At 39.8% G+C, this 12,664-nt stretch overlaps 2 protein-coding genes across 2 annotated transcripts; one reads left to right on the forward strand and one right to left on the reverse strand.

Annotated features, from left to right (window-relative positions):
- Positions 1 to 205: 205 nt before the first annotated feature.
- Positions 206 to 6,066, forward strand: LOC106318109 (ATPase 1, plasma membrane-type-like). The gene is made up of 16 exons (XM_013755962.1): positions 206 to 444; positions 1,686 to 1,805; positions 1,910 to 2,146; positions 2,242 to 3,003; positions 3,092 to 3,214; positions 3,293 to 3,397; positions 3,492 to 3,636; positions 3,718 to 3,882; positions 3,965 to 4,203; positions 4,295 to 4,327; positions 4,411 to 4,492; positions 4,574 to 4,734; positions 4,844 to 5,017; positions 5,123 to 5,305; positions 5,396 to 5,577; positions 5,660 to 6,066. The coding sequence occupies exons 1-16, from the start codon at positions 403 to 405 to the stop codon at positions 5,754 to 5,756; spliced, it is 2,850 nt and encodes a 949-aa protein (XP_013611416.1). The 5' UTR covers positions 206 to 402; the 3' UTR covers positions 5,757 to 6,066.
- A 5,647-nt stretch (positions 6,067 to 11,713) lies between these two features.
- LOC106316101 (uncharacterized protein At4g30180) lies at positions 11,714 to 12,405 on the reverse strand. Its single transcript, XM_013753967.1, has one exon. The coding sequence runs from the start codon at positions 12,286 to 12,288 to the stop codon at positions 11,779 to 11,781; it is 510 nt and encodes a 169-aa protein (XP_013609421.1). The 5' UTR covers positions 12,289 to 12,405; the 3' UTR covers positions 11,714 to 11,778.
- Between the last annotated feature and the right edge of the window lie 259 nt (positions 12,406 to 12,664).

The raw sequence follows: 12,664 nt of genomic DNA on the forward strand, positions 1-12,664 counted from the left end.
TTTAGATGTGCAGAACACCAAGGCAAGAACCCCAGTATCTGATTCTAATTATTCAAACGAGATATAAAATGTCAAATACGTTTTCCAAGTGAGAAGGGATCCAGTAATAAATCAAGAACCATTGATGAATGCCAAACCATAATCAAAGGTGTAAAGAGCCCAAACTAGAATAAAATAAAATAAAAGAGGGTAAATTAAAAAGTCTGGTACGGGACCCACATGAGCCCAGAACGATGAAGGACCCTGTCGTTTCAAGTCGTTTTTAAAAGGAGGAGACGTTCAGGTTTGCAACAGAAGCTCGCTTCACCTGCATAGTTCTCTCTCTCTCTGGTGTGTGTGATCGAGTGGTGAAACGACTGAGGGAGACGCCGTTTTGGACACCTCCGTGAACGAAGGAGAGAGATGTCAGGTCTCGAGGATATCAAGAACGAAACTGTTGATCTGGTATGGTTTCGTTTCCTAATTTTCTCTTTTAATCGATTGTTTTGTGATTGATCATGCACTCAAAGTGTTCGACGATTTGCTTGACTGAGAGAATAGATCTGTTTCGTTTCCTTGTTGCATGATTGTTGTTAAGATCTCTCTTTCCATGATTTCGTTGTCTGATGATTCTTATTCTTGAATTGGATACTAATTTTTTTTCTTTTTAATTTTGGGAAGTTTTCGAAACGATTTTCAGATGATTTTAGTTGCTATTTTCAAGGATCCTGATTTTCAATAAAATTTTTTTTTTTTTGATAAAGATAAAAACTTGAGAATTTTTAGGGAAACTGATCATAAAAGACATGAACTTTATTCGAGATTTAAGGTAAAAAACTAAACTTTATTCGAGATTTAATTAGACCCTAAAACAAAGCACAGTTCTTACTGTTCATCAAGAAAAAAGTTGATCCACGCAAAACTGTACACATGGGAAGACACTGATCTTAAAAAAAAAAACAGATAAGAAAGAAAAACAGAGCGTCTTTTAGTGGTGAAGCTAAGCTACGTCGCAATAAAGTCTTTATATTAATTAAAAGGTTTATTTTATTTTGCTTGTGAAAGACTCTTTATTTATTTATTTATTTTTTATTTATACCTTTTCTGAAAACCAGCTCCTAAAATATTCTATCTTCCACCCATAAAATTACAATAGTTCTTAATTTTTTTTTATAATTTTGGTTCTCGACGAGTTTTAGAAAATTTTTGGACAAAAAAAAAAAGGAAATTTAGAAATTTTAGAATTTTATGTACCCTACGATTGTTTTAGCTTCTTTAACTTTTAGCAAAACGTTATTAAAACGAACGCTACTTTGAATTGCCTCGTAGACTGTAAAAATCAATTCGTTTTTGAGTTTAGTTGTCGGTGGTTTGATGACTGAAATACCCTTAACCGGACCTTGGCTTTCACGCCGGAAAGTAGCCACCTTTCGTGGAGGGAATCACGAGTCGCGTGTGTTACACGTCTCTAAACATGTGCATTGTTAGTATTAGTAGTCGGCGTGGTGGTGGTCCCCTGCTTCCTCCACTGCCAGATTCCTTTTACCTTTCATTGTCAGTAACTTGAGTCAACGCCACTTCTTGAGATTTGTATGAAACTATTGAAGTTTTGACTTTTTTTTTTTACAGTTTTATGCTTTGTTTGAAGATGTTACACCAATCCTTTGTATGATGAATTACTGATTGAAACTTGGTTGGATTTTCAGGAGAAAATTCCGATCGAGGAAGTTTTCCAGCAGCTAAAATGTACAAGGGAAGGGTTGACGACGCAGGAAGGGGAGGACAGGATTCAGATATTTGGCCCCAACAAGCTCGAAGAGAAGAAGGTTTGAGTTTGACTTAAGCATTAGTTAGTTGTCTTCTGATATTAGAAAGCTTTTGGTTTTGTAGGGAACTCACGAGCTTAAATCTTTTCATTGAAAATAAACAGGAAAGCAAAATTCTCAAGTTTCTGGGGTTCATGTGGAATCCGCTTTCATGGGTTATGGAAGCTGCGGCCATCATGGCCATTGCTTTGGCCAATGGTGATGGCAGACCTCCGGATTGGCCAGATTTTGTTGGTATCATCTGTCTGCTTGTTATCAACTCCACAATCAGTTTCATTGAAGAAAACAATGCCGGAAATGCTGCAGCTGCTCTCATGGCTGGTCTTGCTCCTAAAACCAAGGTAATGTGTTGAACAATGCTGTGACCTTGTTATTGTACATGACGAGCTTAACCTATCTGTTTGTTTTCTTTTGTTGTGATGTTTCTGTTTCTCAGGTGCTTAGGGATGGAAAATGGAGTGAACAAGAGGCTGCTATTCTTGTCCCAGGTGATATTGTTAGCATTAAACTTGGAGACATTATCCCAGCGGACGCTCGTCTTCTTGAAGGTGATCCTTTAAAGGTTGATCAGTCTGCTCTAACTGGAGAGTCCCTTCCTGTGACAAAGCACCCGGGGCAAGAAGTTTTCTCTGGTTCAACTTGTAAACAAGGAGAAATCGAAGCTGTTGTTATAGCTACAGGAGTTCACACCTTCTTTGGTAAAGCTGCTCACCTTGTGGACAGCACTAACCAAGTTGGGCACTTCCAGAAAGTTCTTACATCCATTGGAAACTTCTGCATCTGTTCAATCGCTATTGGTATCGTGATTGAAATAATCGTCATGTACCCTATTCAAAGGAGGAAGTACAGAGATGGTATTGACAACCTGTTGGTCCTCTTGATCGGTGGTATCCCCATTGCTATGCCAACGGTCTTGTCCGTGACTATGGCTATCGGGTCTCACAGGTTGTCTCAGCAGGGTGCCATTACCAAACGTATGACTGCCATAGAAGAAATGGCAGGAATGGATGTCCTGTGCAGTGACAAAACGGGGACACTAACCCTCAATAAATTGAGTGTGGATAAGAACTTGGTTGAAGTTTTCTGCAAGGGCGTAGAGAAAGACCAAGTCCTATTATTTGCAGCCATGGCTTCTAGGATTGAGAACCAGGATGCTATTGATGCAGCCATGGTTGGAATGCTTGCGGATCCAAAAGAGGTATAACCCTTTCTCGGTTTGAATTACTTCCGTAGGTTAGTGAGCATTTGAGAAAACAGTTTCTTATGTTCCACTTGGAATTTCGTAGGCACGAGCTGGAATCAGGGAGGTTCACTTCCTTCCATTCAACCCTGTGGACAAGAGAACGGCTTTGACTTACATCGATTCGGACGGTAACTGGCACAGAGTCAGCAAAGGTGCTCCCGAGCAGGTAATGAATCTTCGACTTTCCTCTGCAAATATTACTATATTCATTCATTCGGTCTACTAATTCAATTTTCCCACACAGATCCTCGACCTAGCCAATGCAAGGCCTGACCTGAGGAAGAAGGTTTTCGGTTGTATGGACAAGTACGCGGAGCGCGGTCTTAGGTCACTGGCAGTTGCTCGTCAGGTACTTATTTACCATTGTTCTTATGCCTTCAGACTTCTTTTGCCTTTTTGGCATGGAAACAAATGTTCAGCTGTTTGTTCTTATTCCTTTTTAGGTGGTCCCCGAGAAAACAAAAGAAAGTCTAGGTGCACCATGGGAATTTGTTGGCTTGTTGCCTCTTTTCGACCCTCCAAGACACGACAGTGCTGAAACCATTCGTAGGGCTTTGAATCTTGGTGTTAACGTTAAGATGATCACCGGTAACTATACTTATTCATCATCTTGTATTTCTTGGCTATTTAGATGTTTTCCCCTGACATGCGCTTTAACTACGTTGCAAGGTGACCAACTTGCTATCGGTAAGGAAACCGGTCGCAGGCTAGGAATGGGAACCAACATGTATCCGTCTGCCGCTCTTCTCGGTACTGACAAGGACTCGAACATTGCGTCCATTCCTGTTGAGGAGTTGATCGAGAAGGCTGATGGGTTTGCTGGCGTCTTTCCAGGTTATAACTTGCTTTCGATTTTAAACCTTAGTTAAAGAAGTTTTGTTATATTGATCCAAGCTTCTTATGTTTCTTATTGCAGAACACAAATACGAGATTGTGAAAAAGCTGCAAGAGAGGAAACACATTGTTGGAATGACTGGTGATGGTGTCAACGATGCTCCTGCTTTGAAGAAAGCTGACATTGGTATTGCGGTGGCCGATGCAACAGATGCTGCTCGTGGTGCTTCAGATATTGTTCTCACCGAACCTGGATTGAGTGTTATCATCAGTGCAGTGCTCACTAGTAGAGCTATCTTCCAGAGAATGAAGAACTATACCGTGAGCATTCTCTTAGTTATATTCTTATATTATACCCACTACTTCTGTTCCTTGGTAGAAACTAATTACTCTTTTTTCCTGCTTGTGACAGATTTATGCAGTCTCAATCACAATCCGTATTGTCGTAAGTAGACACCCCATTTATCTATCTCTTGTGTACCATGTTTTTTCTTTTGTATACTGATCATATTGCGTTACAATTTGCAGTTTGGTTTCATGCTTATTGCTCTGATATGGGAATTTGACTTCTCAGCTTTCATGGTTCTGATTATTGCCATCCTTAATGACGGTGAGCAAATGGCTTTAGTTTACTATATAGCCTCCTAATACTTTATATGCAGGATCTTATGTATATTTTTCTATCTTGTAGGTACTATCATGACAATCTCAAAGGACAGAGTTAAGCCATCTCCCACACCTGATAGCTGGAAGCTCAGAGAAATTTTCGCCACTGGAATTGTGTTGGGAGGTTACCAAGCTGTTATGAGTGTGATTTTCTTCTGGGCCATTCACAAGACTGACTTTTTCTCGGTAATCATCATCACCATCTCTCTTTTGTTTCTTTATTGGTAAAGGCGCTTCAGGTACTAATATAGATAAATATTGCCTGAGAAACTAAACTTCACTCTTTGATTTGCAGGACAAATTTGGTGTGAGGTCAATCAGGGACAACAACGATGAGCTAATGGGTGCTGTGTACCTACAAGTTAGTATCATCAGCCAAGCGCTTATCTTCGTCACGAGATCAAGGAGTTGGTCGTTCGTTGAACGTCCTGGGGCGCTTCTGATGATTGCCTTCGTCATTGCACAGCTTGTAAGAACAATCAAACACTCATCTTTTCAGGAATTCTATCTGGTACACTTTGAAGAAAAGAAATCCATTGAATGAATTCCATCTGACTCTTCTTCCCAAACGCAGGTTGCGACTTTGATAGCAGTGTATGCGGACTGGACATTTGCAAAGGTGAAGGGTATCGGTTGGGGATGGGCTGGTGTGATTTGGATTTACAGTATTGTAACATACTTCCCACAAGACCTTTTGAAGTTTGCCATTCGATACATTTTGAGTGGAAAGGCTTGGACCAGCATGTTTGACAACAGGGTACACACAAATAACTATCTCTCTCTCATCGCTTTTTACATCCTGATGGTAAATCTTATGCTAATTGTTTCTGCTGTTACTTTTAAACAGACTGCTTTCACTACCAAGAAAGATTACGGTATTGGAGAAAGAGAAGCCCAATGGGCACAAGCTCAGAGGACACTTCACGGTCTGCAGCCAAAAGAAGAAGTTAACATCTTCCCAGAGAAAGGAGGTTACAGAGAGCTGTCTGAGATTGCCGAGCAAGCCAAGAGAAGAGCCGAGATAGCTAGGTAAGTACTTGATCCAATCGATCTATATGGAAGAAACTGGAGTTTGCTTGATTCTGAGTAGTGAATGCTTTTGTTGTGACAGGCTTAGGGAGCTTCACACACTGAAGGGACATGTGGAATCTGTCGCAAAGCTAAAGGGCTTGGACATTGATACAGCAGGACATCACTACACCATGTAGTTATAGTTGCAGTTGCACAACACAGACTGTACCAAAACCAACCCATCATGACTCTTTTGTTTTTTTTTCTTTCTTCTTCTTCTTCACAAGTCTCTCTTTTTAAGATCGTAGTAGAGGGAAGAGAACTCTTTGTGTATTGTCATAACTCTTCCAAATAACTCTTTTCATTCTTAGTCTTTGTTCTTAAACTTCTACGTGGAGCTTTGCAAAATTTGCCTTTGAAGAAACAAGGCTCTCTCGCCTTGGTGTTTTGGCACTTTGGCTACCCCTTTTTTTTAATGGCCTAATGTGAGCTTATTAATTGTTACCACTGTCTCCGTTTCTCTTATATATTTGATCTTTATACCTAATATTTGAACAATGTTATTTAATTTAATCCTAAAATAAAAACATTGATCCTGTTTGAACAAAAAAAAAAAAAAAAGACGTCTATCATGTGAGAAGTGAGATACATTGAGATCGTAGTGGGGTTTAGGAAAAGTCAAGAGTGACTCAGAGCAAGCACATCAGTGAACCTCTCATTTTTATTATTTTAATGTTTTTATTTTTATGTTTTACGTAAAAAAAAATTAATATCTAGACCAATCGCGGATCAACATGTGTCGTGGGATCCGCGCTACAGTGCTTGACCCGATTCACTATGGTGAAACTGGAAGAGACAGGTTCATAAGTCACAATTATAATAATATTTTTTTTATATAGGAATGTGTGTGAACCTTGAATGATCCCTCAACGGAGACGCTCTCAATACACGTGCAAAGATATTGATGATGACTTCAAATCATACCACTTGCTCTTTGTAATCTGATAGGAACCAGTCATTATTTCTCGAATGTATTTCACTTTCTCTAAGCCTTGGAGTGTCATTTGGTACGAGTATCCTTTATTTTACTCGTGTGTTTGCACTGATGGTATTTTTTCCAACTTCTTTAGTTAATTATAACAAGAAAATAATAAAATATATTCATCAATAAGTGGAAGTATTCCAGACAAATTCATATACTGTGTCAATTATTATGATGTATATAAATATGAAACAAAAAATATTATATAGTTCACAAATGAAAAGGAAGTTAAAATCTCAATGTATACAGAAATGTCGAAAAGTCAGTCGGTGTTACATAATCAATTTTGTTTTGTTTATTTTGTATCTCTAAAATATAAACTACGATAAAGCTATATAAACTTTCTTGAGGAATTGGAAAGAAGACAAAACAAAGGATTTGGGTTACACATGCGTTTTTTGGATATATCACAAACAACAACAACTTTCACATCAACAATATGTGTAAACATATGATGATATGAACAAATAAACATATAACTTCTCATTGACCACACTTTCACACTTTATTCACTTATTCAACTTAGTACATCATATAGTTAAGCATAATAATATGTATATCCCAAGCGAGCTTCTAAATTTCATATTTATCAAAACTGAACTTTCAATATGTCAAAAAGGAGATGTAAAATCCCACACTACGTTATAAAATAAGAAGAAAAAAAGTTATATGTTCTTTCCTTGAGAAACAAATTTAAGGGCAAAAAAATTTATCTTTAAAAAAACATATGTAAAATTTTGAAATACAAAATATGTTATCCGTTATTACGGAAATATATCATTATAGATAATGATTGTATTTCCTATTCTTATATTGATTGTGATAATCTCTTCCGTTGTGATAAGGATGAAGATATCCTAGATAGATATGGTTTGGGTGTGTCCAGCCGACTTTGATATCGTTGTATATATACTCTTTGACGTGATCATAAATAAACAAGTTAGTTCGGTATCCAATTCTACATGGTATCAGAGCCTAGATCAGATTAACAAAATCAAAAGTGTTTCTGGTGTTCATAGTTTGAACAAATTTGTGGGTAGTAATGTCTGGAGAAGACTCTAGCAAATCTCACGATGTTTCGAGTTCTATGGTGAGGGCCAGCGATTCAAAGGAGATGACACCTGTCTCGCCATATACGCTTTACGGTTCTGACAATCCAAGAGCCCTGATTACTCCAGTCTCGTTGAACGGAGATAATTACAATCTTTGGGCTAGTGAGATGCTGAATGCACTTCAAGCCAAAAGAAAAGTGGGATTCATCAATGGAACCATGAAGACACCGTCAAGTGATAGTCCTGATTATGACAGTTGGGTTGCAGTGAACTCTATGGTCATAGGATGGATACGTTCGTCTATTGATCCTAAGGTCAAGTCGTCAGTTACGTTTGTCTCAGATGCAAGTCAGCTGTGGGCAGGGTTGAAGCAGCGTTTCTCTGTTGGAAACAAAGTGCGGATTCATCAGATAAAAGCTCAGCTGACGCAGTGTCGTCAAGAAGGTCAGACTGTTCTCGAATATTATGGACGTCTGTGTGTTTTGTGGGAGGAGTTTGCTGTGTATAGACCTCTTCCAGTGTGTTCCTGTGGAGCCGCTAGTGAGTTGTTGAAAGAACGAGATGATGATAAAGTACATCAGTTCATAATGGGACTTGACGATTCACGTTTTGGCTCTTTGTGCACTACTCTGATTGGAATGGATCCTTTACCGTCCATTGGAGAAGTGTACTCGAAGGTTATTAGAGAAGAGCAGAGATTGGGTGCGTCTCGAAGTCGTGAGGTGGTGCATCAAGATGCTGTTTGTTTCCTTGCTCGACAAGCAGATTCATCTTCGCACAGTGACAAGCAGAGTACTTCGAAGTCTGATTCCTCCATACTACGGAACAGAGATCGTGTTTTGTCTTGCTCTCATTGTGGTCGAAACGGTCACGAGAAGAAGGACTGTTGGGAACTTGTAGGTTTTCCAGAATGGTGGAATGAACGTTCAGAGCGTGGCTCAGCCGGTCGAGGTCATGGACGAGGAAATCGTGGTGGACGAGGCAGAGGACAAGTCAGCACAGCACATGCTACCAGCTCCAATTCTTCCTCGTTTCCTGAGTTCACACATGATCAGTGGAAGATTGTTTCTCAGATGATCCAAGAGAAATCAGGTGCAGACAAGTTATCTGGTAAGACAACGTTTGGTAATGTAATTCTCGATACCGGAGCCTCCCATCACATGACAGGAAACGTTTCTCTATTGCGTGATGTGGTCTCGATTTCACCATGTTCGGTTGGTTTTGCGGACGGTAGTAAGACGTTTGCATTGAGTATGGGAAAGTTACCCATCTCGGACAAGATATCATTGCATAACGTCCTCTATGTTCCATCGCTTAATTGCACTCTCATCTCAGTTTCGAAAATTCTCAAACAAACTGGGTGCTTTGCGATGTTTACTGATGCAGTTTGTGTTTTACAGGACCGTTTCTCGAGGACTCTGATTGGAACCGGTGAGGAGCGTGATGGGGTTTATTATTTAACGGATGTGGCTACAGCAAAGATTCACTTGGTAGACGCTTCTTCGGATCAGACATTGTGGCATCAACGTTTAGGACATCCTAGTTTTTCAGTTCTTTCAGCTTTACCTATGTTTTCATATGCTTCTGTTGGTTCTCACTCTTGTGATGTATGCTTTCGAGCAAAACAAACTCGAGAAGTTTTTCCAGATAGTTTTAATAAATCAGATGATTGTTTTTCACTCATACACGTTGACGTATGGGGACCATACCGAGTTCCATCCACATGTGGTGCAGTCTATTTTTTAACAATCGTAGATGATTTTTCTAGAGCAGTTTGGACATATCTCCTTCTCGCCAAATCTGAGGTCAGGAGTGTTCTTGTGAATTTTCTAGCGTATGCAGAAAAGCAGTTTGGGAAAACTGTGAAGATAGTTCGCAGCGATAATGGCACTGAGTTTATGTGTCTTTCGACATATTTTCGTGAGCATGGTATTGTTCATCAAACATCTTGTGTGGCTACACCTCAGCAGAACGGACGAGTTGAACGTAAACACAGACACATTCTTAACGTGTCTCGAGCCTTGATGTTTCAGGCTTGTCTGCCGGTTAAGTTTTGGGGTGAGGCAATTTTGACTGCTGCTCATTTGATTAATCGAACGCCGAGTTCTGTTCACAAAGGACGGTCTCCGTATGAGATTCTTCATAGTTGCAAACCAGACTACTCTAAGTTATGGGTGTTTGGCTCTGCCTGTTACGTACATCGAGTGGCCAGGAACAAAGACAAGTTCAGCGAACACAGTCGTTTATGTGTCTTTCTCGGTTATTCTTTTGGTAAAAAGGGTTATAAAGTTTTTGATATGGAAAGGAGTGAGATTCTTGTCTCACGAGATGTGGTCTTTCGAGAAGATGTTTTCCCCTACGCTGAGAAGATATCTACTCCACCAGTGGTATGTGTGCCAGGAGACGCCTGTGTAGACGAAGACTGGCAGTTTGAGGTACCTTCAGAGGACAGGGGGAGTGTTTCTCCAGTTTCTCCAGTTCCGGAGCCTCTTGAGTTGGTCGGACCTGTAGCAACAGAGTTGCCTGTTGTCCCTAGCTCATCTTCAGATGTTGTCGAGGAACCTGCAAATACAGAGAGCGTGGATGGGGTTGTCTCTGATCAAACAGAACAGTCTCCAGTTTCGTCTGCGATAGAACCTGAGAATGTTGTGGCTCTAGTAACTGAGGAGCTTGGTTGTGGTCATCGGGAGAAAGTACCGTCAGTTCGCTTGAAAGATTTTGTCGCTTACAACACCACAGTCGTGCTTCCCATATTAAATACCCCTCACGCTCCACTCCCATTCTCCAAAGAGTCTTCGGTTCCGGTTCAAGGTAATTCACTGTATCCCTTAACCAATTTTGTCTGTGATACTAATTTCTCTCCACAGCATCGTATCTTCTTAGCTGCTATTACAGCTGTGTTCGAACCTCGACATTTCAAAGAAGCTGTTGGAATAAAAGTATGGTATTGAAGTGAGTAGAGGACCTGAAGGAATTTTTCTATCTCAGTGCAAGTACGCGTTGGACATTGTCACAGACTCTGGGAATCTTTGTTCTCGTCCAGCACCAACACCCCTCGAGCAAAACCATAAACTTGCTATTGATAAGAGTCCACTTCTCACTAATCCTACACAGTATCGTCGTCTTCTGGGTCGTTTGATCTATTTGTCTCATACCAGGCCGGAGTTGAGTTACTCTATTCACATACTGTATCAGTTCATGCAGACTCCGAGAGAAGCACCCATGGAAGCTGCTCTCCGTGTGGTCCGTTTTCTTAAAGGAACACTCGGACAAGGGGTTATGTTAAGCTCCTCTTCTGATATGTCGTTGACTATCTTCTGTGACTCTGACTGGTCAGGCTGTCCTATCACCCGTCGCTCTCTTACTGCTTTTGTTGTCATGCTCGGAAATTCACCAGTTGACTGGCAAACAAAGAAGCAAGACACTGTATCGCACTCTTCCACTGAAGCCGAGTACCGTGCAATGGCTGCTGCTCTCCGTGAGGTCTTGTGGCTGCGTAAAATGTTGAAGGAATTAGGTATCGAACAACCGCCCACTCGTTTCTACTGTGATAGCAAGGCTGCTATCCATATTGCTTCAAATCTAGTTTTCCATGAGCGTACAAAACATATTGAAAATGATTGTCATGCAGTGAGGGATGCAGTTAAAGCGCGTTTCATAGATCTTTTTCACATTCGCACGCACGACCAGGTCGCTGACATATTGACTAAGGCATTTGGGCGAGCTCAGTTCAATTCCTTGTTGTCCAAGTTGGGCGTTCGTAATCCTCACGCTCCAACGTGAGGAGGAGTATTACGAAAATATATCATTATAGATAATGATTATATTTCCTATTCTTATATTGATTGTGATAATCTCTTCCGTTGTGATAAGGATGAAGATATCCTAGATAGATATGGTTTGGGTGTGTCCAGCCGACTTTGATATCGTTGTATATATACTCTTTGACGTGATCATAAATAAACAAGTTAGTTTGGTATCCAATTCTACATCCGTAATCATAAATTGAATAAGAGGAAACACCATTATAATCATATGTTCATTTTCTTTGGAGTTTAGCTATTATCTAACTTTCTTTGTTTAACGTAAAGGACAATGCATATGAAACATTTAATTATATAATAATCAAGAAATGTTATCTTGAACAAGTGATTTTAGAACAATCATCTGCAACTCAAGACATACAATGTAGCTTCCGACCTCACTCAATATCTCCTCCATATTCATCTCTTCTCCTCCTGGGACAAGCTTTTGCAATTCCTTCAGTTTCTTCTTTATCTCTGATCCTTCTTTGCCGTCTTGTTTACAGCTAGATGTTTCTAGAATCTTGGAAGAGTAACTAGGATCTTCATGAGGGGAAGATAATAGCTTGTGTTGCAAGAAACGGCTCCACGCGAATTCTTGAGCAGACAAAGCCAAAGCCATGTCTACTTCATGTTTCACGGTTTGCTCGAAACTTTTGCTGTTGATTTGCGAAGAGGGTTTGTTCATGTTGATCTTCTTGAGAGCTGGAACCAATTGACTCGCGTATCTTTTCGCAAAGACTGCCTTCGGGTTCTTCTTTTCTTGGACAGAAAAAACTCGTTTTCTCTTGTTCATAATTTGCCTCTCCATATAAGCATTTGTTTGCTTCATAGGAAGTCTGCAAAAGAAATACTTATATATAGCAATCTCAGAATATGGAGAGAGCAAGAGAGAGGAGAGATCCTACGATTGTGTATAATGATATGGTTTGATGTTATGCAGTAACGGGTATGTATATAGGTAAAGCTCATGTGATGTTCAACACAATCACACTTTATGAAGTTAATTCTTTAAATATAAATGACTTAATATCTGTAAGAATGATACGACTAAGTAAAATAAAAGTATAAAAGAAAATTTCAATAAGATTTAATTTTATGTCGGCAAGTACTCTAGCTACGAGTGCTATTCTCATATGATTTGTGAAACCTATGAGTTAAATCATGTTATGAATTAGACGCCTTTGTTCTTTAGACACTATTGTAAA

Source organism: Brassica oleracea, chromosome C9 (genome assembly GCF_000695525.1).
Source record: "Brassica oleracea var. oleracea cultivar TO1000 chromosome C9, BOL, whole genome shotgun sequence".
NCBI lineage: Eukaryota > Viridiplantae > Streptophyta > Magnoliopsida > Brassicales > Brassicaceae > Brassica > Brassica oleracea.